Below are 26,046 nucleotides of genomic sequence, written 5' to 3' on the forward strand. Positions count from 1 at the left end.
TTTTTTATTTGTTCTACCAAGAAATAAAAATTATTTTTCATCATTATAAAATATGCTACATAATAAAGAAAGTATTAAAATGATTTTTTAGAGAATCATGCGTAAGAAAAAATAACAACTGTTACTAAAAGGATAATATATTAATCACATGAAAACATTTTAATGATTAGAATAATTCCTCATACACTATTGACCCATATTTAATATTTAATATGTCATAACATGATAATATATAAAAAATATTTTGAAATAAGTTTATTAGTTTTCTGGGAAATAAGAAATCAAATTTTCTAACTTATTTTGCAAAAAATCTGTGCTTTCATCCATCAATTCCAGTAACACATCGTACAGCTCTATTGACCCCGGTATGCTTGCGACATCAATGTTTGCTGCTTCAATCAGAGGAAACATTTTCAACAAAATATCCAAACATTCGGTAACGTAAGATGGATCTTTAACTTCAAGAATTTCAGCAATCTTTACCAAAATTCCTGCTCCGAGTAATTCCGATATGCATTCAGGTTTCTCAACAATCACAGTATGAATATACTTCATACATGATATCTTTGTTTGAAAATTTCCATTTTGGAGTGTCATCATAATCAACTCAAGGATTGGATTGATCTGGTCAGGAACAAACGGGAGAGCATTCAGAAGCTTAAATACATAACACCCGATTTCTGGTTCGTTGGCAGTTCGATTTAACAAACGATAGAAGAAACCGTTATCAAAAAGCCAGTTGAAAACGGTTTCCCTTTCGGAAAGACTGCAAAGGAATGAAAACATAAAATCAAGAACTTTTCCTGGTGAATCGGTAAGCAACAAAATTAGGTTAGCTAGCCCCTCATCTATACATGGTTTGAAACCATGCCGAACAAGACGTTGCATCACAGTAAATTCATGTCGAATGTATTTGTTCAAAGGATTTGATTGAATTATTGCAAGAGATAAATTCCAAAATATAGCCATTTGTTCTGGAGAAAATAAAAGCGGTTCGAGTTTGATCAATGAATAAGATATTGTTAAAATGTTCTTTTGGATAATATTTTCATCATATAAAGAATTGTTTTGGATTAATACATCAGGAATATGTTCAACAAATCCAAGTTCAGATGCTCGCCGGAAAAAAACTCTGTAATCGTCAATAAAATTTGTTAATGTATTTAATGATACTTGAGCAAGTTCTTTAATGGGATTTGACATAAGTGTAATACAACGCATAAAAAACATGTCGTTCCCGATAAAGCTTAGATCTAATTTTGGAAAAGAAAAGAGACGATCAAAAACACATAAGGATTGATAAGTAAGTTGTAAATCTTCAGGATTATAAAACAATGCAAGAACAAATTGAAAAAGCTGTTCAATAGATTGGCAACGTGATAAAGATCGATTTTCTGGTAAGAAGAAGAATTGATCAAAATATGGTATTTGTGATGAATCTCCTTGTAAAAGAAGTTTCAAACGTGTTCTCAGCTCGTCTTCATTATATTCATCTTCAAATATTTCGGGAATTCTCCGAAAAAAAATTGATTTTTCTGTTTCCAATTGTTGTTGGCTCCAGCCTGAAACCGTTTATTTCATATATTTAAACGGCCATTGCATCCATCTAGTTCAAAAACGCGTATTGATCGACTTATAAGAAGTCGGAATGTATAAAATGTTATTCTTCATTGAATTTTATGTCATTCGTTTTATGTAGGTAATAAAAATTTAGATCAACATGAAAGATAATTTATTAAATACACTGCTTCTTACAGAGAATGCAGTGATCTAACTCAAAAACCAAAGAGTTCTTCATCTTCTGCCGCACGTAGACCATTTTGAATGAATTCGACAATTGATTTTTTGTCGCATTTCATCTTTAAAAAGTTATGTTTTAACAATTCTGTTGCGCTTGGTCTATCATTAGGATCTGTTTGAGTACATTTTCCAACGAAATCACGGAATTCTGAGGAGTATCCTCTAAGTTTAGGAATTCCATATTTCTTTATGTACTTCATGACTTTCTTCGGCGGAATCTGTGAGTAAGGAGGCTTTCCTGTTGTCATCTCTATGCACATTATGCCAATAGACCAAATGTCAGAACTAAATGAATATGCAGTTCTATCTGATAATTCGGGCGCCATCCAATATGGCGATCCAACAATATAATCAGATCTGGTCTCCGTTTTGAGCGGATTTAACTGAGTGGAGAACCCAAAATCACCAATTTTGATTGATCCTGCTTTTGATAAAAATATATTTCCGCATTTCAAATCTCTGTGAACAATTCCCTTTTCATGCATACGCTTAAGGCCTCGGAGTACTTTCTTGATTATAAATGCAACTTGAGATTCATCGCATTGAACATATCTGAGGATGTCAGCTAGTGATCCTGCATCCATGTATTGCATTAAAATCCACGCAGTTTCATTGTAAACATGCGCTGAGATCATTCGAACTAAATTTCTTGAGTGCAATTCATGCATCGTTTTTATCTCGTCAAAAACAAATTTCCTTTGGTCTTTGGTTAATTTAATTTCTTTGACTGCAATTTCTTTTGATTTATATGTAGTTAAATATACTTCAGATGTTAATCCAGATCCAATTGGTTCAATATTTGTGAAAAAAGGTGTTGGATCAGTTTCACGAATCAATCTGACTCCTGAGTATGAACCATATTTTTGATTTATGGAAATGCTTGGTTCACTTTCTTCTTCGATAGACATTTTCCTCGATGTTTTCCTTCGATGACGAACTTTTACACATACCTTCTTTGTACCTGTTGTTTTACTATACTGTGGCTTCTTTGAAATTGGCTTTAAATCAGCTGTAGATAAAGCAGAGCTATCGAGCATGACCGAAAACTATAGACAACGATAGAGTGATATTTTACTTTTGATAAGGATTTGAATGAATGATTTTGGCCTGTAGTTTACAAATTTGACTGCTGTAAAGGTAAATTTTTGGTATCATATTATTCAATTTTGCATCATCAGAAATGTTTTCGTTTAGTGTTTTGAACAGGTTCTTCCGGAAATAACCGTTTACAAAAAAAAACGTTTAGATTTTTCTTGAATGTACGTTTAGAAATTTTATTATCAGATGGAAAATTACATTTTAAAGAACAGACTTGGACATGGAAGCTTTGGATCTGTTTGGGAAGCAACAAGGAAAGCAGATGGTAAAACAGTAGCAGTCAAAGAAATTTATTACGGAACAATGGATTCATCTGCTAGAAAAATGATAGTTAATGAAGTCAACATCCTTCGTAAACTCAAAAATCCACATATTGTCAGATATATTGATCGTGTTGTTGATCGTCCAAATCAAAAAATATACATTATCATGGAGTTTTGTCCTGGAGGTGATCTCCAATCTCTTATAACTAAAACACGAGCCAACTCTACATATATTCGTGAAGAACAAATCTGGCTTGTTTTAACTGAAATGGCTCTTGCATTACAAGAATGTCATTGTGGAACAGACAAAATTCTTCATAGAGATATCAAACCAGGCAATATATTTATTGATTCAGGTGGCCACATAAAGCTTGGGGATTTTGGTCTAGCTCGTCATTTAGTTGATTATGCTCGTACAATGGTTGGTACACCTTATTATATGTCACCAGAACTCAACGCTGGTAAACGCTATGATGAAAAAAGCGACATATGGGCACTTGGATGTACTATATACGAGATGGCTGCTCTTAGACCACCATTTACATGTATGGGTGAAGGCGATCTAAAGCTTCATATAAGAAATGATATTGTTCCTAGATTTAGCTCAAGGTACAGCGATTCACTATGGAAAATAGTATCTGCAATGCTGGAGAAAAATCCAGAAAGGAGACCAAATGTCCAACAGATTCTGGAATGTCGTAATGTGGCAATGTGCATAAAAATAGATAATGCAAGAAAAGAACTCGAAGCAATTAGAGAAAAAACAGCAATCCTAAAGAAGAATTATGAAGTATTAGCAAAAAGAGATGCGGAACTGTCAAGGGAGAAAAGAAAAGGCGGAAAAGTTTCGGAGAATGTGAACTTTAACTAATAAATTTGTTTTATGAAAAATTTTAGAAATTTAATATCATCATGTTACAACTTTATCATTTTAATAAATCATGTATAAATTAGTTGATATTTTGAAACTCAATTAAAACAAGAGACATAATTTTTGTGAGTGTTCTCTTGAATGAGTCTATCTGCAATATTTTATTCAGCAAAGAATAAAAAAAGAAATTATTTATATTTCCATTTTTCTTGTTAAAAAAAATAACTCCAAATTATAAAATGTAGAACGTTAAAATATTTTACTCAATTTTTTGAGATGGTTATTGAATTGTTTGATAAATCTATTCAAAAGTTTATTGAATTATTTCAAATGGAAACCGTTTGCAAATAATGGCTGAAATTATTAAAATTGTTTTCCTTGGAGATAGTGGTGTTGGAAAGACAAGCATTGTCTCAAAGTATGGAACAGGTGCACTTCCAGATACGGTTTCGCCAACAATTGGTGCCGCATTTATCACAAAGGATATAACCTTCAATGATAAAGCATACCAACTCCTTATTTGGGATACAGCTGGGCAAGAAGTTTACCGCGGTCTTGCACCAATGTATTACCGCAGTGCCTTGATTGCAATAATTGTATTTGATGTAACAAGTGCAAATTCATTTAGATCAGTTGATTATTGGGTAAATGAGCTTCACGAAAACACAGAGGAAAAAATAATTATAGTTATTTGCGGAAATAAAGTCGATGTTGCTGAAAGGGAAATAGGAAATTCTTATGCTGTTGAAATGGCAGAAAAATATCATGCTCTTTATGCAGAAACTAGTGCTGTAACTGGTGTTGGTATTGATGCTATGTTTCAAACAGCATTATCAAAATTACTCAAAGACTTTCCAAAGAAGGATGTACCTCCTCCGATGAAATTGAACTCAAATCCAAATGATAACTCTTCAAAATGTTGCTAAAAGATAAATTTATGTTTTATTGATATTTCCATTTAAGTCATGTATAAGCTTCTGTGAAAATTGAATAGTTTATTAATAGAATTTGTTATTCCCATTAATGAAGCAGTATATCAAATAAATTTGAATCACTTTCAGTTCCTAACATCCATTGGAGAATGCGTTCAATATATTTTTCTAACACATCATCACAGTTAAATACGTTTTGTTAATTTCATATCAATATACATATATACACTATTCATATTTTTACGATTTTTAATCAAAATGAAAATGATACAAATGAAAAATGCATTATAAATATTTATTGATTAGGAATAATAAAAAAAACGTGAATACAAACAACGATAGAGTTTTCAATGAAAAACGATATTTTGCCATTGAATTTTATATCGTTCATAACGAATTTTTCTAATTTCTGATTTCTTTTGGAGTTTCAATTAGTTTTGTTGGATCAAATTTGAACGGCTGTGCCATTTGTACTAAAAACTGTCTGCTCTTTTCTACTGCCTCATCTATTGTTGTTGAAATTTGACTTTCATTCATGAATTGTGTAATCCAATTTGGTAATTCCGCCATTAAAGCAGGTCTTGCGTATCTTCTATCAGCCAGTATTACAATTCCATAGTCATTTTTAGATCTTAATAATCTTCCGACACATTGAGATGCTGCTCTCATTGCGTCAAATAAAAGGAAATCTTTTCTATTAAACTGATACTTCGCTTCCACGAATGAAGCTCTAGTTTGGACGATCATTGATTGTGTGTTTCTCACAGGTAATCCGAACAATATTACGCATCTCCCGTATTGGTCTGCGAAGTCGACACCTTCTGAAACGCGGCCACGGGCCACCCCCAAAAAAACGGCTCCTCTGCCACATTCGATAGCTTTTCTATAGTTTGCAAAAGCTGTTGAAGTCTCTTCACCCGAATTTGCCTCTATAAAAATTAATTTATATTTTAAAATTTCTTGTATCAAACCATCATCATTCCAAATGCTAAAGACAAGCTTAAGATATACGTAAGAAGGGAAAAAGCAAGCAATTCCATCTGGAACGATTTTACAAAAGTTCAACAAAAGTTGATAATAATTATGCGCGATTTGTTCATCTGAACGATATTTAAATGAAGATGAAAGATTAACATTTCCGTAACCCTTACTACATATAATTGGTAACAAACACCTTCGCGAAAAGCTCATCGTGAAATTGACCATAGAGACAGGCTCAAAACCTAAAAGTAGTGGGTAAACGGATAATGGCGAAAGTGTTCCAGATGTAATAACAACGCGTTTAAATCGATCAACAACTCGTTTAAATGCAATAGTGGAATCAACACATGTTAAATGTAAAAACGTTTCATCAAGGGAAATGTTTTGGTCAACAAATACCCAATAACTATCATTAACATTCTCAGCTAATAATTGCGCATATTGTAATACTTCAAGTAATGGATCAAAGACAATAATGTTTGGTACTTTTTGTTGGATTAAAAACTTGGAAAAGCGGATTGCCAAAAAAAGAAGTTCATCTCGACTAATGTCACATTTTTTCTTGATTAAATTTAACACTTGTTGAACAGTATACTTCTCAACTTTTTGTTCGACAACATCAACAATATTATCAGAAGGATCTTGAAATTCAGGCGGTAACACGAAATCTTGTTGATCAGTTATGGATTCATTAATCTGATCGTCGCTAACGGTCTCGTCATCGGTTTCCGGCGGTTTTTCTATTCCTTGAATAAATGCTGCGAAAAATTGAACAAGTTTTCTTGCCTTTTCGAGGACATCATTAAAGGTTCTAAGAGAAGAAGGCATAGCTCTCTTAAGTATATATTCAGGTATTTTTGAATTTTTCAAAATACTTAAAGTGTCATCAGCCACGACTTCATTTTCATCATTTCCTAAATCAACTTTAAGTTTATCGAAAACATTTTGTAAATTTTCTTGTTCTTTTTCTCTTATTCCATTATATATTTCTTGTCCTGAATTTAAAGATATTATTGATTTATCAAGGATTTTCTTCCCGACAAAGCTACTCAAAAATTCACAGCAAACATCATCAATGTTATGCGCCTCATCAAAGACAATTATAGCGTTTGTTGAGATGAATGGGATTAAGACTTCAGCAGAAGAAGGATCAAGGATATAAGCATAACTACACATAATGACTTGGGCTTCCATCGTTAATCGTCGCATAAGAAAATATGGACAAATACCATTGGACATGCTGAATTCTTTCATCTCGGGAATCCCATAAACCCCTGGGCGAGGTCTCATAAGCATGTGATCATAATAATCACATCGTGTTTCAGCCCATGGAAAAGTTCGGTTTCGACACTCTGAATCAACATCAGAACGATTCGTGAATTTGGATACTTCTGGATTTATACAGACATTGACACGTGATGCAAGTGCAATGCCTAAAAAATTCTTGTCATAGTCAAGATCAGCAGTTTCGATACGTGTTCTATTGACATTTGCAAGTTCAGCTATGCCTTGATCAAGTTCTGGAACAGTTCGAGTACAATAAATAAGTGGACCCGAATCTTCGACAGCACTCATATAAGCGATAATTAAGGAAAGAATACAAACAGTTTTTCCTGTTCCGGAAGGCATTTCTAAAACGCAAGGCCCTCCTGCATCAAGTGATAATTTGAGCTGTGTCATATATTTAATTTGTTCTGGATATGGTACAGGGTATGGAAATATTACTTCTAGCCCATCAATGTCAATTACAGCAGATGAAGCACTCATGAGTTGGTAGCGCCCAACTTTAACATGTCATAAAATTGATTTACTCAAATTTGAGTTTTATTCTTAAGAAAAAAATTGGCAGAAAAAGGAAAGTGAAGACGAGATTTGACCAAATAAATAGTTAAAAAGTTTTGGCTCATCCAAGGCAAATTTCCATATACAATGATTTAATGGTCATTAAAATATTCATTTTGTTGAAAGTAAAATGATACTTTTACAAAACAATATTTTTAATGTTTTCTTGTGTGTTTTTCTTCGTGTTTCAAAAAAGTGCTTTGTTTATATTTTACGTTTAAATATTTACAAACAACAAAAAACGTTTTGAAATTGAAATCGACATAAAAGTGTTTTGTATCGTACTGACACTTTTATAAATTCATAGATTTAAGATTGCAGTCCGACCAGATATAAGCTGAATCTAAAATAGAAATCTCGAAAATAAAATAACAATTTTTAATATAACTAAATAAATATTTAATATATCTCAATGTGTTTATTTTAAAAATTTCTTATTGTTTGCGGAGCAAAGCGAAGCAAATAGCGCATCATTCTTGCATAATTTAAAAATTCATTTTTAACATTAACACTTTATTTTCAAACGTAAAAAACGTTTTTTGACATGTTTTTTTACCAGCAATTTTTTGTTGAAATTTTTCTTGTAATGTACTTCATAATATTAAAGTATTGATGTATTTTCGTTTTGCTTTGTGAATATATTTGTTATAATGTATATTGTGATTTTGATGATTTTCATATGTTTGAGTGTTTACATCAACACTTTTGATACTTTTCTTTTTATTGTTTTCTGTGAACATTTGATCTTCGAGTTGATTTTGATCATTCGTAATATATGCTTTATTTCCATATCTTATTGAAAATGAAGATTTGATGTTTATAGAAGAAGAGTCTGAATTGGAATTTTCGTTTGTACTTTTTCCAAGAAGTAAAATTACTATTTCTGTGTAACCTTTTTGTTGTGCAATTTGAATTGCAGTCAAATATTGTTAAAACATATTTCAGATTATTAAAACATATTCCAAATTATTTAAACATATTTCAAATTATTTAAACATATTCCAAATTATTAAAACATATATAAAATTATTAAAACATATTCTAAATTATTCGAATAAATACTTTTTGCATTGACATCAATTCCTTTTTGTTCTAAAAGTAATTTTACTATTTCAATATTATGATTTCTAACTGCTATATGAAGTGATGTTTCAAATTATTAAAACATATTTCAAATTATTAAAACATATTCCAAATTATTAAAAAATATCCAAAATTATTAAAACATAAATAATATTATTAAAACATATTTCAAATTATTAAAACATATTCCAAATTATTAAAAAATATCCAAAATTATTAAAACATAAATAATATTATTAAAACATATTCCAAATTATTAAAACATATATAAAATTAATCAAATGAATATTTTTTGCATTAACATCAATTCCTTCTTTATCTAAAAGTAATTTTACTATTTCAATATTATTATTTCTAACTGCTATATGAAGTGCTGTTTCAAATTATTAAAACATATTTCAAATTATTAAAACATATTTCAAATTATTAAAACATATTCCAAATTATTAAAACATATATAAAATTAATCAAATGAATATTTTTTGCATTAACATCAATTCCTTCTTTATCTAAAAGTAATTTTACTATTTCAATATTATTATTTCTAACTGCTATATGAAGTGCTGTTTCAAATGATTAAAACATATTTCAAATTATTAAAACATATATAAAATTATTAAAACATATTTCAAATTATAAAAATGAATATTTTTTGCATTAACATCAATTTCTTTATCTAAAAGTAATTTTACTATTTCTATATTATTATTTCTAACTGCTATATGAAGTGCTGTTTCAGGTTATTTAAACATATTTCAAATTATTAAAACATATATAAAATTATTAAAACATATTCTAAATTATTAAAACATATCCAAAATTATTCAAATGAATAGTTTTTGCATTAACATCAATTCCTTTATCTAAAAGTAATTTTACTATTTCTATATTATTATTTTTAACTGCTATATGAAGTGCTGTTTCAAATTATTAAAACATATTCCAAATCATTAAAACTTATTATAAATTATTAAAACATATTCCAAAATATTTAAATGAATATATTTTGCATTAACATCAATTCCTTCTTGTTCTAAAACATATTTCACAAGTTCGATATTTCCTGATTCTGAAGCATATGGCAAAATATTTTTTGGAATTTGACTATTTTTAAGGAAATATTTAACGAGATATAAATTTCCATTTCTTGATGATTGGTTTATATTATTAGCATTAACATTAATTCCTTTTTCTTCCAAAAATGTTAAAATTTTATAATTATCTTTCTCAATACAAAAACTTACTAAATCATTAGTTTTATCTTCAGACATTTTCGGTATTGATTGTATTTTTTCTAATTTATTTTCATAAAGATAGATAAAGATATCATTTTGATGGAACTTAATTGCTGTTTCATATGCATCTTCAAATGATGAATTGTTTTGTTCACACAAATGAATAATTTCAAGATTTCCACCTGCAACTGCATATTTACCTGTATTTATTACATTTGCACCATTCATAAGTAAATATTTAAAACATTTAACAGATCCAAAAAATGCTGCATAATCAATTAATGTAACATTCTTTTGATTAATAAATGAACACCTTTCATAAAGTGATGGTTCAATTATTTGATTAAAATCAAAATTTGTTAGTGATGATATTTCTTGAAGTTTTTCAATTTCATCATTTCGAATTATTTTCGAAATTTCATTAGGATTAACTCCTTCTTTAATTAATTGCTTATGAAGTTTCCAATCATTCTTTGATAGCTCTTCATAATGATCCATAAAGTATTTTACGATTGGACCAAATGCTCTGTGTGTTTGATTTTGGTTTTCTTCTTCTATTTTATAATGAGCAAAATATTTTGAATTAATATTTTTTGTGATATTTTTATCAATTAAATTTTGTTCAATTAGTTTCTCGATTAAATAATATGATTCTTGTGCGTTCTTTGTAGATATACGTTTGACAAAAATTGAAATTAGTTTAACGTCACTTTGATTAATTTCTTCTTCTTTAGATTGAAGTGTTTTTAAAAAATTTAAGTAAATATCAAATAAATGCTTTGGTGATGAAAATGCATTATAAACGATGCTACTTATAATCGTATTAAATGTATAGGGATTATTTGAATCAAATAATTTTAATACTTTTTTAATGGAAGGCTGAATGTTTTCTTCGGTTAAACTGAATATAGTTTTCTCAAGCTCGATTAAGAATTTCAAGCTGGTTGATAGATTATTCGAATTTTTATCTTCTGTATTTGTGGTAGCATCATTATTAGGCATATGAAAAATGAGTTTTAACGGTTATAAAAACCACCCTGTTGGAAATACAGTAAAAGTGGAGAAACACGTTGGACAGCTTTTTGTTGCAGATGGCCAAAATTACTGGCTTATAGACGCTTAATAATTATGGCCGATGGACATTACTTGCTGTCCGGGTGAAAAGAGAGTCATCATAATTTTTTCAATCCATGGATTTCGTTTGTAAGTTATATTTATTGTGAATATATGTTGTTAAACTTATTTTGTTATTTATACTCTATATTATACACACAAAATAAAAATATTTCCATTTTTATTCATTTCCCATTTTTTCTTTTGTTGTTTGGTCTTTGATTACACCAAAAATGACTTTGGTTTTCCAAACGATTATTTTTGATTCAAAAAGTTGTATACCAATTTGAATTTATTTCGATTTTAAAATGGATTAACCGTTAAAACTCATTCTAATAAAAAGAAGCTTTTTTTGTTTTTTGGATACGTTATCGTGATTAAAATTTCAATTTATTGTATTATTAACGAATGCAAAAAATTAAATAATAATTATGTGTTGATTCTTTAAACATAATAATGTTAAATAATTGATTTATTAGGTGGATGTGTGGATGGATTGTTCTAAACAAAACGAATGCGTTTTTGATACATTTCAATTTTCTCTTCTGAAATGTTCTGCTATTTCATTCAGGCCATCTGATTCATCACTTTAGTCGTCATCATTTTTCTTATTTGATTTTTCTTCAGCACTTCTTTCAATACATGTTACATATTTTGTCGAATTTGAGTCCTTCGTCATCTAAATTCTGCATTTGTCTCATTATTTGCTGTACAATTTCACGTCAATCATTTAGACCATGTCCATCTTCATCATATATATTATCCAATTTGATATCATTATCATCGAAACTTTGTGTTTCATCTGTTTTATTATTTCTATATCTTAAATTCTCATTAACTTATTTACGTGCATTACGTAAAAAGTTTCTCTTCATTAAGTGGAAAACATTCTGTAACTTTCTATATGCAAAACATTAATATACATTTATTAATTAATTTATTTTCTTTGACTTTAATTTCCTAATTTGTTTTTTTACTAAAGCTAATTCCAAAGTTATATTACCAACTTGGGAAGATTAAACAAATTTCGGTTGAGAAATTAATGTTTATGAAAATTGTAATGCACAATGAAATACTTCTAAAGTCGGATTGGAATCAGCACCCTTAAAACATATTAAACAAAATTGCTCAAGATCTTCAGAGTTAACATTTTATGCAAATTTGTTGATGAAATCACTTGCAATAGTATTAAAATACATTCATCAACTGGTCCATGTGTTTTAAGTTCATGTTCTTTTAATGCTTCAACAACTTCTGGTAAGAAAATTTATCATAATTTTCTGTGTTTAGTATTTATAATAATGTTAACATTAATAATAACCGATAACATACTGTTGGTGCGATTGAGTTTCTGTTGTATTTAACGTTAATTAATACAGATGTAAGGTATAAATGCAAAAGGGTGCCAAATTAACTTTTTGTGAGAAAAATTTGAATTTAAAAAAACAGTTTCATGATGAAAATGAATATGTTTTGAAAGGTATTTCACTGGGCTTGTTGCTATATTTGATGGCTATCGTTGCCACATTTGAATGATATACAATTTTATTGACTAAGTTTGTTGCGACGGACTTAGTGAAATTTATTTCAAAACCCATTCAAATTTGATTTTTTAAAAAATAGCACTTTTGCATTTCTGAATTAATTGTGATATGAAAAATACACTGAAAGCTTAATTTATAATTTTTTAAAAACTGTTCTTTCAATTTGGAGAAAATCGGTTTTTAGAAGCCCTGTGCTGAAAAATGTTGAACGAAACATAAAAATCCCACAGTCATCTCCTTTAAACAAAAATTGTTTCAACTAAATTATGCGCACTCTATTCTCTTTAACCACAAAAGTATTTTCAAATTTAATTTGAAAATGATATTGTTTTTCTAATACGCCAAAACAACAAACATGTATTCGATGAAAACCCAATAAAAAAGCTTTTCTTTAAATTTTTTTGATCCAAACCAGCTCTTCAGCACTCCCATTTCTTTAAAAAATCTATTCTTGAAAAAAACAGTTTCAATACTTTATTTTTCGATACACAAATTACGGTTTATATCGGTCTAAAGCTGATATATACACAAATCATATAATTCAAATCGATAAATTCATTAAAGAAACAAATATAAGTTAATACAAAAATTCAATTCGAATATTTCATTATTTGCCTTTTGTTTGTTTTTATTTTTTTTATTATCAAAACAATGAATGTTTGTTTGTTTTTGGTTTTTATGGTTCATTCATTTGAAGTGTTTGACAATCAAACAAAAACGCTCACAATAACAAGCGAAGAGGAATTCAAAACGGATGAAGAATTTATTCATCAGGCTTTGCACACCATAATAGGAGATGAAATCCGTGAAATTCAAGTTAATTTCTATTTTCTGAATGCAATCACACTTAAAATTGGCAATTCAATAAGTTCAATTCCTGGTGATTGTTTTAGAGAAAGTAGTTATAGGAAATTATTTTTGGTTCGAATGTTAGCTCAATTGGAGAAGGTGCATTCAATCTTTGTTATTCCCTTAAGCAACTTGTTTTTCCAAATTCGTTAATTTCTATTGGTAGAAATGGATTTTCAAGATGTACTTCATTGACGAACATAGTTTTCAGAGAATGCCTCGAATCAATTGGTGAAAATTGTTTTACGGAATGTAGTTCACTTCTAAATGTTAAATTCCCAGACTCATTATCTATTATTAATTCACAGGCATTTTTCACTTGTACAAATTTAACAAAAATAATATTTGGGAAATATATAACAACTATTAATGAAGCTGTGTTTGCTGTATGTATTTCACTCAAAAGAATAGAAATTTCAGATTCTTTAACGACAATCGCATCAATTTTATTTGCATTCTTAAGAACATTGTTTTTATTGATTGCATTCTTCCAAAATTATGTGTTGTCACTAGAATTTTGATGTTCATCAGGTTAGAAGCTTAATTGAAGATAACTGGAACTAGTGTTGAAGATCTTCTGTGATATTAAAGAAGATGCCCAGAAGTCAAAACTAAAATTTGTGAATTTCTATGATTAAAAGAGACTTATCGAATGTGTGAAAGAGGGCCAATGATTTTAGTTACATCAATTTTCATTCCACTTCCAAATTAAGCAATTTGACCAGATATTTGTTTTACAAATTCATGCATTGAAGTTGAGTAATAAGTTCCATGTTGGTCTTTTGGTAATAATGAAATTATGGGTAATACATATGCAGTTTTATGCCACTACCAGTAGGTGAAATCGAAACTATATTATATAATAACATAATCTCTGTGTATTTATTGACAATTGTACAACAATAGAGTTCGATAATTCGATTTATTGGCATGATTTGTAAATAAAATCTGAGGTTTCGACTCGTTGTTGTAAAATTAAACTTTATTCGGTAAAAATGAATAGTCTATTTTGATACCCATTTAATTATTGTGCGGAAATCGAAATTTCTGTGTTGAAAATATGCGGTGTTTGCTTCCAATTCAATTTTTTTTTACTTTTTGTGTTATATTTTACGTTTTATCGTGCATTAATGGATGGATTTTGATCGTCTGACGTGATTGTGACCCCCTTTATTTTTTATTAACTCATTTTTTTTTCCTTTTTTCGGAAACAACATAATAAACTTAAAGTTGATGTAGTAATGAAAAATATTTCGAAACCAAGGACTACATATAAATTTTTTCCAATCTTCTCTATTGATAAAAAAGTGGCAACCATAACCGTTAACATTTCGTAATGCCGCCAAAGACGAAAGCACAAAAAGCAAAAATACAAAACTTTCAAACAGGAAACGAAAAAATTCACAATAGAAACCAATCTTTACTTAATTATCTACAGTTTGCTTATTTTATTTTGATTTATGGTCTTTCTTATAAACCAGTTGCTCTATGCAAAATAATATTAATCCTACTTCACATTCTACTTATTATAGGTATGTAGATATAGTTATCGATAAAATCATAGAATTGGCGAGAGAGTGTGCTGAATTTTGGGAAAATTTAATGCGACCGAACACAATAATTAGCCTAGAAAGTAGTTGGGACCACCGACGTAACGGTCGTCATTGTATCGTTGCCTCAATTGAACAAAAAAATAAAAAAATTATAGATTTTGAAGTACTTCAACGATCAATTAATGCTAATCCAACAAATTACAATGGAAGCTCACAAAATATAAAGGTCATTTGCATAAAAAATCTGGCAGAATGTTTCAAGGACGATACAAGAATTGTCGGTTATTGCCATGACAACGATAGCGCTGTGAGAAGCTTAATGAAAAAAATATGGCCAATTGAAGAAATGTTGGAGCTTAATCACACCATTAAATATTTTGAGCGACATTTCATTAATTTTGACAAAAAATCTGATGGAAAACTATCAGATTTACAAATTCATCTATCTTGACTCATTGATAAGATTTTCATCATCACCTTTCGAAAAAGTTCGGTTGTGGATGAATGCTCTTGAACACTACAAAAAGAATCATGAAAAATGCATTCAACACAAACAATCAACATTTGAATGGAAATATAATGACGATTCGAATGCTTTTAAATGTTTACATGAGCTTTTAGGAAAGACTTCATTTATTTTGAAAAATTGCCAGCTATCGGTTTCTACACAATTGAATGACCGTTATCGTTCAATTAAATCACACATGATGAACAAAGAATTTGCATTGAGGAAAACAGCTTTGTGCCGATTATGTTGTGCTTTACTTGATTTTAACGAGATGAGTAATTGGAGATTGATTTTGAGTCAATCTCCAAACATTTATCACAGAATTATTCAAATCGAAAATCAAAGGAAATTGTTAAATATAGGAGATTTGTGGATTTTGAAAAAAAAATAAGAGAGCGAAGATCACAATACAAAAGAAGAAATGAGAAACTAGATACATCTGATTATTTGGGGAAACCAGATGAATCAACTTGATTCCAATAAAAAATTGAATATTATCAATTTTCACCACTTTTTGAATTGATAAAAAAAAGAGGATTGGAAAAAATTCATATGTAGTTTTCAATTTCGAAATATTTTTCAATATGATTTTGATATAATAGATCAAAAATGATTTGCTAAAATTCCTAGAGGATGGAATGTCAATTTTGTTATTCAGAGTTAAGATATTTTAATCCGTAAAAAAGTCGATTTATCGAAGATTCATATTACAATATATATAATAAATATTTTAACAAAAAGAAATGATATTCATTTACATCATGAATATGTTCATTTACGATATTTATGATGATATTAGATATTAATCATGCGAAGCTGGAAGAAAAGATCCAAAATTTGTGGGAAATTGAATTCATCACAATGTGATCGACTTTTTGAATTCGAATTCTAAGTTTTCGATTATATAGTGGTCGACACGTCGGTTGAACTCTTTTTTTTTCTAAAAGCTATTATTCGAAATGTTTACATATATTTTCACAACTTTACATTCCTTTCAAAAGTTCGAATGATATGTTTCATTCAAATCGAAATGGTTTAATTGAAAATCATTGAAAAAGTTATTCTGGATCTCATAAAGTCTAAAAATCGTTCGATCTGGGGTGGCATAAACAATTCTCAGCCTCTTTGGAATACTCATGACAAGTCCGTTTATCGTTCGCCATTGGAGGGCTTCCCAAACATTTTTTACAATTTTTTAAAATCATCAATGGTTTTATGCTGAAGTGCTTCTACTCTGGTTTCCATAAATGCCCAGACTACTTCAATAATGTTCAAGTCTGGGCTATATGGAGGCCAATCTTTCAAAATATTTATCTCCAATTCATTTAAAACGCACATTGTTTCTTTGGGAATATGAGGACGAGCATTGTCCTGCATGAATGTCCATTCGCCGATCCCGTACTTTTTATCTGCTTCTTCAATTAAATTAGAACCGAAAATTATTTGTTCAATATAATTCTCCGAGTTCAGTGTTCCTTCAATGATTACCAAGTCCGTTTTAAATTGATATCCAATGCCACCCCATATCATAATTTTTGGTGAATGCGATTTTTGATTCGATAAAACTTCATTGGTTATTCGAGTTTTGTCAACCCAAACCCAGCGTTTATTTCGTCCCAAAATAAACCACGATTCATCAGTAAACACAGTTTTCAAAAAATTTGTATTATATTCAATATGAAATTTTGTAAATTCATATCTTTTCTGAGCTGCAGCTGGTGTGATATATACAGATCGAATTGGTGGTCTGTAAAATAGACCATTTTCCCTTCTATGCCTATTTACAAATCTACCTGAAATTTTCAATCCAAAAAATTCATATAATTCATGAGCTAATTTTTCACCTGATATATGAGGATCTTCAATTGTTCTGCAGTGAATGTACACCGAATGAACATCTTTGATTTTTTTCTCATAAATTCTTTGCGTTGGCATTAGATTTGATAATGAATTATATATTGTATTTTTGGAAATATCTAAAACTTTTTGACTCAGGTTTATATTCCCACCCAGCGTAATGTAAACGTGTCTGATGTATGCGTATCTTTGCGCAATAGGAATAGATTTTAAAAAACTTTTCATTTGACAAATACCGTTTATTAATTTGTTTCATACAAACAGTGATTTTGTGAGGTTCAACCTCAATGTCTTCCACTATAAATTATCTCGGATTGAATGCCTCTCAATTTTGATATGAGGCATAAATTTATGATTTTACTATTTGATTTTCCGGTTATTCGAAGAAATAGTCGAAAAAAATTAATTTCCTTTATTTTTCATAATTATATACAATATATTTTTTCTGAATTGTCAAATGAATAAAATCTGCAAATCCTTCATATTCACATTTTAAAAATTTAATTTTGAATTGATATCTAGCCTTAAAGAAAGATGATTTATAAAATACGTTATTTTGCCTTAACGTACAAAAATGAGTACAGGGTCGTATTTTTCGAACAAAACAAAGTGTTTTTACCATGTACTCTTTTTCCTTGTTTCAAAGCAATGTCAATTTGATACAGTCACTGTAATTCATAATGCGCAGCAACCTCTGGTTTCGTTAAATGACTTTTGAATGGATATTTGATTACGAATTTTTTGGGGGTGGTTTATTTTTTGCCAATAAAAAACCGTACCGAATTACAGTTTATTTCAAATTCAAGTAATTTCAATCAAATTCAATGTTGACAACTCAATTGTTGTTCAAACAAAAATTGATTTCACAATGGGGAATAGTCCATCTCACTCTTCATCTTTAGTGTCTCCACCCGAAGCTAGTAATGATCCTGAACAGCTTCTATCTTTTAAGATGCTTTCAAAATTATTAAAAGAAAACGACAACATTGTTATTTCACCTTATTCTTCTTATGTCACTCTTATAATGGTAGCTTCTATATGTCCAGAATCCCCTCGAAAGCAAATCTTAGAAGCGCTCAATATGCAACCGAATTTAACATCCGAAGATATTCTTAATTCTCTACAAAATTTATCCAAAAAAATTGAAAAATCAACTGAAATTGTTATCCGAAGTTGCAACAATATTTGGCCACGAAAAGATAGTAACATAAATATTTTTCAACCACTAAAAGATTTTCTTGGTATTGAAGTTACTCCTGTTGAATTTCCTCAACCAGGATGTGATCAAATCAATCAAAAAGTATTCGAACTAACAGAAGGATGTATCAAAGATCTTCTTCAGCCTTCAGATCTAATTGATTGTAAATATGTAATTACAAATGCACTTTACTTCAATTCTGATTGGTTTCGTCAATTTGATTGTGATTGTACTAAAGAGCGAACATTTTATTTTTTTAAAGGCAAGCAACAAACTGAATTTATTACCCAAACCAGAGATTTTATGCATTACCAAAATACTGACTTCCAAATTCTTTGTATGGATTATTCTGATGATGATTACTGTATGTATATATTTCTTCCTAAAAGTAAAAGCATTAATTCCTTTATTAAATTAAAAGATACACTTATATTATATTGTGGATATTATATCAAGCAACTTAAATGTGAAAAAGTTATTGTGAACTTGCCAAAGTTTAAATACGAATGGGGAACACAATCTCTGAAAGACGTATTAATCGACTTAGGAATTAGTGAAGTTTTTACACCTAAAGAAGGACAATTTTACATATCCAATATATTACAAAAGGTATTTATTGAAGTAAATGAAAAAGGGACAACAGCAGCAGCAGCAACTGCTGTAGTTACAATGGAAACTGCATCAATGATTTCGAGTGAACCTGTTTCATTCAATGCTGACCATCCTTTCATTTTTACAATAGCAAATAAGAATGGTACAATATTATTCGCTGGTTCATTTCAAAAACCTTAAACCATGTAATTGGTAAACATTTAATCTAATGATTTTAGAATAATTACATACGATTTAAAAAAACTTTTATTTGATTATTAATTTTATCAAGAACTGAGAGGATTATAAACTTTTTTTCTGTTATTTTATGATACGAGAAAAAATGGATTTGTCTAAAAGCATTTTCAAATTCACAATATTATTAGACTGCAATGAAAAAGGTGTTGGCCAACACCTCAGCATAACCCAAGCCCACACTGTAGTATTACTCATAGAGAACATATTTAGTAAGATATATTTACCAAATTTTTTTCAATTTAATTTTGTAATTTTTGCAATACTCCTGTTTTCACTAACTTCACTGAGGAGAACGTTAACATGAAACAATATAATTTCTTGATTCTCTTTGCATATTTTAATTAATTCATATTCTTAGGATTGAACATATGTCAATATTTCAATCTGCTAACAAAATATATTAACATATAGATTTATCTATATTTCTATTCTCTGTCTACAGGTTTCACGGCAGTCTAAGTATTTTATATTGATATAAAAATAAAGAATGAAAGAGTTTACCATTGGTTATTATAATCTTGCGATCTAACCTTGAAAACCTTTGGTAATGAAGAAACAGTTCGTTGAAAAAAGTGAAGTAAGCAAAATCATCGTCTAGTCAAATTTTGTTGTAATATATTCAAAGGGATTATTCATATTCAATTATTTGAATTGTGATTTAATTTTCTGAGAAGTTCATGGCCATGGTTTAAAACCAAATTCAATGACCATACCAGATTTTTCATGTCTATATATGAACAAGCTGCTCATACATATTCCTCAGAGTTTAGTTCAATAGACACAACCATCATTTCAAAAAAAGTTAGTGGAGACTTAGATCCAAAGAAAGAAATGAAAGCAAGACTTAAATTATATGGAATGTTAATGAAATACAGGAAAGCTGTCATTGGTATATTTCCTTCCTTTATATTTGGTGCTGCTCCAATCATTACTTTTACATTTTTGGGTAAAGTTATTACATGTTTAGGAATTCATATTTCATCAAATGGAGAAATTGATGTATTTGGTGATATAGAAAACTATTCCTTAGGTTTATTAGGTGTAGCTGTTATTCTTTGTGTATGTAAATTTTTTGATAGTTTTTTATGGATTCGGGTGGGATCTGAATTTACCACAGATTTAAAGGCAAAAGTATTTGACAAGTTGATGAGAAGCGAAGTAACATATTTTGATGTTACATCGATTGGAACTATATTAACATTATTAGGAGAAGAATCACAATCAGTTCAAGATAATTTTGGCATTACGAAAGGAAATCAGTTTCAATATATCGGACAAATGCTTTCAGGTTTTATCCTTACATATGTTTTTGCATGGAAACTTGGACTAATTATCACATGCATTATTCCGTACACAGTATTTTTCATTTTTATATTCAGTAAATTTATTGATCGCCATATTAACTTACGGTTTATATATGTTTCAGATTCAATGACAATCGCAGAAGAAACGTTATCAACAATTCGAACTGTCCGAGGGTTTAATCGTGAAGATTCCGAATATAAGCGATTTTCTGATAAAACTGATTTATCAACACGCGAATATAAAAAGTTTGGATTCTTTTTAGACAGTATGTTCAGTGTTGTATTAATTGGATTATGGGTTATCTTATTAGGTAATTTATATTACGGCGCATTATTAGTCGATAAAGGCGAATTAGATTCAGGCACATTAATGTCTGTGTTTGGCTATATGACATTTGGCTCATTTTCAATCATTAATTTACAAACATCATTACAAGGAGAACAAAAGGCGATTCATGCAGGCTCAAGACTGTTAGAAATGATTGAACATGAATCATCGATTCCATTTGATGGAGGAGAAACTTTAGAAAACTTTAAAGGTCGAATTGAGTTTCGAAATGTTTCATTTAAATATCCAACACGCGATTCATATGTATTAAAGAATGTATCATTTGTTATTAAGCCTGGTCAAATGGGTGCTTTAGTTGGGCATTCAGGATCTGGTAAGTCGACATGTGTACAATTACTTGAACGATTTTATGATGTAACTGATGGACAAATATTATTAGATGGGCATGACATTAAAACTTTAGATCCGCATTGGTTACATCAAAAAATTGGATTAGTATCACAAGAACCGATTTTGTTCCAATTAAGTATCAAGAATAACATTAAATATGGAATTAGAGATGCAACTGATGAAATGATTCGAGAAGCTGCTGAAAAAGCAAATGCATTAAAATTCATCGAGAAATTGGATGGAAAATTCGATTATTTCGTTGGTGAAAAAGGCGATACACTGAGTGGTGGACAAAGACAAAGAATTGCAATCGCAAGAGCTTTGATTAAGGATCCGGTGATACTGATTACTGATGAAGCAACTTCTGCTTTGGACGCTGCAAGCGAAAAGAAGGTCCAAGCTGCTTTGGACAAAGTAATGATGAATCGAACTGCTGTTGTCGTGGCGCATAGATTAAGTACTATACGAAACGCAAATATAATTTATGTGTTCGATGCAGGCGAAATCGTCGAAGTTGGTAATCATCAGTCGCTGATTGAGAAGAAAGGACATTACTATGATTTGGTGAAAAGACAACTTGAAGAAGGAACAAAAGAACAAAATGATGATGATAACAATCATAAAGTTAAAGTTAAAGCTAAAGAATTAAGTTCAAGTTCATCTTCATCAAGTGAATCATCAGATAGTTAAAATTATAATAGAAATAAAAATTTAATATAAATAAAGTCTAAATAGAAATAATCATTGTCAATGTGATCATTGTTAACAAAGTAATTCAAATAATTTCCAATAAGTAAAAGCACTATCAATACCTCTATTTCTGAATAAACGCCGATTTCGAATCAAGTTTATATTCTCTTCAAAAGATAGAAGAACAATTGTTAACAAACTCAAATTTGCGGGATATCCCACTGAAAGATTTTTACACTAATTTATTGAATGATTAACAATTTGAGTTTTGGGATTTACTGGATTATTGAACAATACATAAGATAATCATACACAACTGATCGGATTATGTGATTTTGTGAATAATTCTTGTTAAACACTGATAAAAAATGGAGATTTAATATATTTTATTAAAATGTTTCTGCTGGGTATGGTTAAAGGGGTTTTCGTTAAATTTCTTCATATTCAAAATAATTTAATTTCAACGTTCATTTTCATTTTTAATAACTTTTCTTCTTTTTGAATATTATCACAATCATGATCACAATAGCCACAAATATTAAACACCCGATCACTATTCCAGCTATAGTTCCGTTGCTTAATCCTTTACTTTCTGGCACATATTTCACTAGTCCTATTTCGTTAATATCGATAATCGGGAATCCGTCTTTTGCCGCATCGCTCTCAGCTTTCAGTGTATAAATTCCGTTTTGGAAATCTACGAAGTCATCTTCTGTAACGTTATACATTTTCCCGAATGTCCATTCTTGGGAAACGCCTTTCGATATCACTCCTCCATCCAACGATACCCAATTGCCGACAGTTCCTGATGAGTTAAGCATCATATCGATTCCAGATTCCTTAAATTTGCTATCGACGATTCTCAAGCCCGGATAAGTCTTGAACCAAAGCGATGAATTCGCATAGCCTAAATCGACGTATCTTTGGTATAATGTTTCTTTATTTGTTTTCGAACGTCCACATCGATCATCATACCAAAACGAGCGCGTGTTATTAATAAATATATTATTATTAAGTACAAAATCTCGGCCGCCACCCATTTGCGTCGAATATACATTATTAACAAAAATGTTCTCATGAATATACGTCTCTGAAAGACAATCATCATTATATACTGCAACATTAGCACGTCCTTTAACACCATTATCATGGAAATAATTCCGACGAATTGTGGTGCCACGAACAGTATAATCTCGTCCACTATAGATGACACCAGCATCATTCGTGTCCATAAGAATATTAGCAAATTCATTGTACTCAATTAGATGATTATTACCACTAAATGCAAATGCTTCATGATGACAATGTGTGATCTTACAATGTGTAACATTAATCCCAACGCCACTAATAGAGACAGCAGGCTTGTATACACGTGACCAATTACCAAACCAATCAAAAGAACAATTATAAATCCTATTATTATAAGATGTGAGCGTTTCTCGATCACCGCCGGAAAGAGTTACGCAACCGTCGAAAACCGTCTCAAAAGTGCTCGATTCAAGAGATATGTCATGTCCTGAAAGTGACATACAAGTAGTGCCAAGGTATTTCATGTGGACATCCTTAATTGTGATATTGTTTCCCGTAATAGAGATTGGCTGGCCAATTGTTGATTCAATGTTAAATCCTTCGATTGTGACATTTTCAACATTGGTTCCATAAAACATATTGTCAGTAAAAGTGGACAAGAGAACTTCATTGAAACTTTGGGATGGTGGTATAAAGTAAACCATGAGTGAATTATAATCAAGATAAAATTCACCAGGACTTGTCATCTCTTCAAGAATGTGGTAGAAAAAGAAACGCTGGCCTTGTGTACCTTGGACATTATATGGTACTTTGGCAGTGTCATTGGTAATTGTAACAGGCATGTGATTTGCAGCCCAGTCATAATTCCACATTCCAAATGCCCAAATATCATCTAGAGATGCCCAATTTTGTAAGTGTGTGTTGTTGAAGCGAAAACCGACATTTTGTACTGATGTAGTCGTATTTAATATTCTAAGATACTCACCAAATTTGGGGTATTGTGGTACATTCATTTGTACACCATCAATATATAATTGAGCATGTGACCCTTTTTCATTTCCACCAAATCCACGCTTTTTGAAATACTCAGGATTTTGAATTAAATTTTGACGCAAATCACATTCCCAAACTTGGCCGCGGACAGATTCATCAATTCTTTCTCGTACCGTTCCATCAGTGAGCTTCCTACAAAATCGAAGTTTTTTAGCGCCAATAAAACGACTTCCTTTTTCTGCTATATAATGTGTATTGCTTTCAACTGTATACCTACTGGTAAAGAAATAATCGCCTGCAGGGAATCTTACAATTTGTTCCGAAACCAAAAAAAGCAAAAACATTTTCTGGAAACGTTTCAGAATTCTGAATTTATCTCAATTTCTGAGCTATTGAAATTTCACTGCGAGGTGACATTCGATTTGGGTTTGACTGTTAACATGGTGTCACTTGGATATTTCAAATTACTATTTTGAACCTCAAAATCTTTGGTTCAACATCATTCTTTGATAATTCTTGGATGGGTTCATAATTTGGTAAATCAAATTTTCAGTGAAATTGTGTTAATATTTAAAATATGTGGATGATTTAGATAGGGTAAATTTTTTGCTTCTTTCAAATTATATTCAATCATATTCACAAGAAGATAACAAGATGCTTGCTTTTTCTTATTTCGAAATTGTTCAAAAACATTAAATATTTTTGACTTAGTATTATGCTTCAATCACCTTTACAAAATTTAAATATGTTTCTAGAAACACTAGTGATTTCATTTTTACTGGAAAAAAAAATAATATCATCGCTAAAATGAAATTTCTATGTTAGAGAATATTTTTCATTAAGTTGGTAAATTATTTACTGATTGAGTAACAATATTTTTGTTCATGTCAAATATAATATGTTCAAACTCTATAAATAATTTCCATTTTGGGATTTTTGATTTTTAGATACTGGTTTTTTTTTATTTTTTGTTTTATCCTTTTTATTTCATATGCTTTGTTTGATGTAATTTTTTTTTTATATCTTGTATTGAGAATTCACAACATAATTCATTAAATAACAGTGTTTTTTCATCTTTTGATTAGAAATTTTTTAACATTGTTATGTATTCTAATTCTTTTAGTAAGGATTTTTTATTTTTGATATTGAATGATTAATTCCCTTTATAAGAATCAATTCTTACAGGAAAATATTATATTCATTAATTATACAAAGTTGATTTAATAAGATCAAAATACATTAAAAATGGTTGGGAATAAAAAAATATGAATTTTTTATTTACTCAAAAATGCTTGATGAAAAAAGTGATAGAAATATATGTAATTTTAAAATTCAACCTAATGAAAGAAGAATCAAACGTTTAATCTAAATGATTGAAATTATATTCTATTAATAATAATAATAATGTTAACATTTTATTCTAAACTTATTACTTATCATAAATCGATTTATATTACATTTCACTTATATTTTTATCATGATCAATAAAAAAATAAAAATACAAAACAAAATCACACTTAGGAGCGGATAAACAGAACATACTCATAATCATAGTGTTGGGTGAATCTTTTTATGTAAACAAGAATAAACAATCATTCATACATGCACAGAAATATTAAAATAGGGAAAGTGCACATGTAAAAAATAGTATAAAAAACAATGAAAAGAATGTTCTATCTGAGCATATCAATATTTATCAAAAGAAATAAAGAGTTCATTATAATGCATTATCTCAATTAAGTCAAAAGCATTTTTTATTTATTATTTTGTGATCT

At 29.6% G+C, this 26,046-nt stretch overlaps 7 protein-coding genes across 7 annotated transcripts; 3 read left to right on the forward strand and 4 right to left on the reverse strand.

Moving 5' to 3' along the window:
* Positions 1-258: 258 nt before the first annotated feature.
* On the reverse strand, positions 259-969 carry GO595_004862 (uncharacterized protein; the record flags this gene model as incomplete). Its single annotated transcript, XM_067918040.1, has 1 exon — positions 259-969. One exon carries the CDS (start codon positions 967-969, stop codon positions 259-261), a length of 711 nt encoding a protein of 236 aa, XP_067774880.1.
* Positions 970-1,775: 806 nt separating this feature from the next.
* On the reverse strand, positions 1,776-2,837 carry GO595_004863 (STE family protein kinase; the record flags this gene model as incomplete). The annotated part of the gene is made up of 1 exon (XM_067918041.1): positions 1,776-2,837. The coding sequence occupies one exon, from the start codon at positions 2,835-2,837 to the stop codon at positions 1,776-1,778; it is 1,062 nt and encodes a 353-aa protein (XP_067774881.1).
* Positions 2,838-3,084: 247 nt separating this feature from the next.
* On the forward strand, positions 3,085-4,032 carry GO595_004864 (AGC family protein kinase; the record flags this gene model as incomplete). The annotated part of the gene is made up of 1 exon (XM_067918042.1): positions 3,085-4,032. One exon carries the CDS (start codon positions 3,085-3,087, stop codon positions 4,030-4,032), a length of 948 nt encoding a protein of 315 aa, XP_067774882.1.
* A 350-nt stretch (positions 4,033-4,382) lies between these two features.
* On the forward strand, positions 4,383-4,958 carry GO595_004865 (small GTP-binding protein; the record flags this gene model as incomplete). The annotated part of the gene is made up of 1 exon (XM_067918044.1): positions 4,383-4,958. One exon carries the CDS (start codon positions 4,383-4,385, stop codon positions 4,956-4,958), a length of 576 nt encoding a protein of 191 aa, XP_067774883.1.
* A 408-nt stretch (positions 4,959-5,366) lies between these two features.
* GO595_004866 (DNA repair helicase rad15) lies at positions 5,367-7,712 on the reverse strand (the record flags this gene model as incomplete). Its single annotated transcript, XM_067918045.1, has 1 exon — positions 5,367-7,712. One exon carries the CDS (start codon positions 7,710-7,712, stop codon positions 5,367-5,369), a length of 2,346 nt encoding a protein of 781 aa, XP_067774884.1.
* Positions 7,713-20,299: 12,587 nt separating this feature from the next.
* On the forward strand, positions 20,300-22,249 carry GO595_004867 (ABC transporter family protein; the record flags this gene model as incomplete). The annotated part of the gene is made up of 1 exon (XM_067918046.1): positions 20,300-22,249. One exon carries the CDS (start codon positions 20,300-20,302, stop codon positions 22,247-22,249), a length of 1,950 nt encoding a protein of 649 aa, XP_067774885.1.
* Positions 22,250-22,728: 479 nt separating this feature from the next.
* On the reverse strand, positions 22,729-24,615 carry GO595_004868 (Right handed beta helix region; the record flags this gene model as incomplete). Its single annotated transcript, XM_067918047.1, has 1 exon — positions 22,729-24,615. One exon carries the CDS (start codon positions 24,613-24,615, stop codon positions 22,729-22,731), a length of 1,887 nt encoding a protein of 628 aa, XP_067774886.1.
* Between the last annotated feature and the right edge of the window lie 1,431 nt (positions 24,616-26,046).

Source organism: Histomonas meleagridis (assembly GCF_020186115.1).
Source record: "Histomonas meleagridis strain 2922-C6/04-10x chromosome Unknown contig_30, whole genome shotgun sequence".
Classification (NCBI taxonomy): Eukaryota; Parabasalia; order Tritrichomonadida; family Dientamoebidae; genus Histomonas; species Histomonas meleagridis.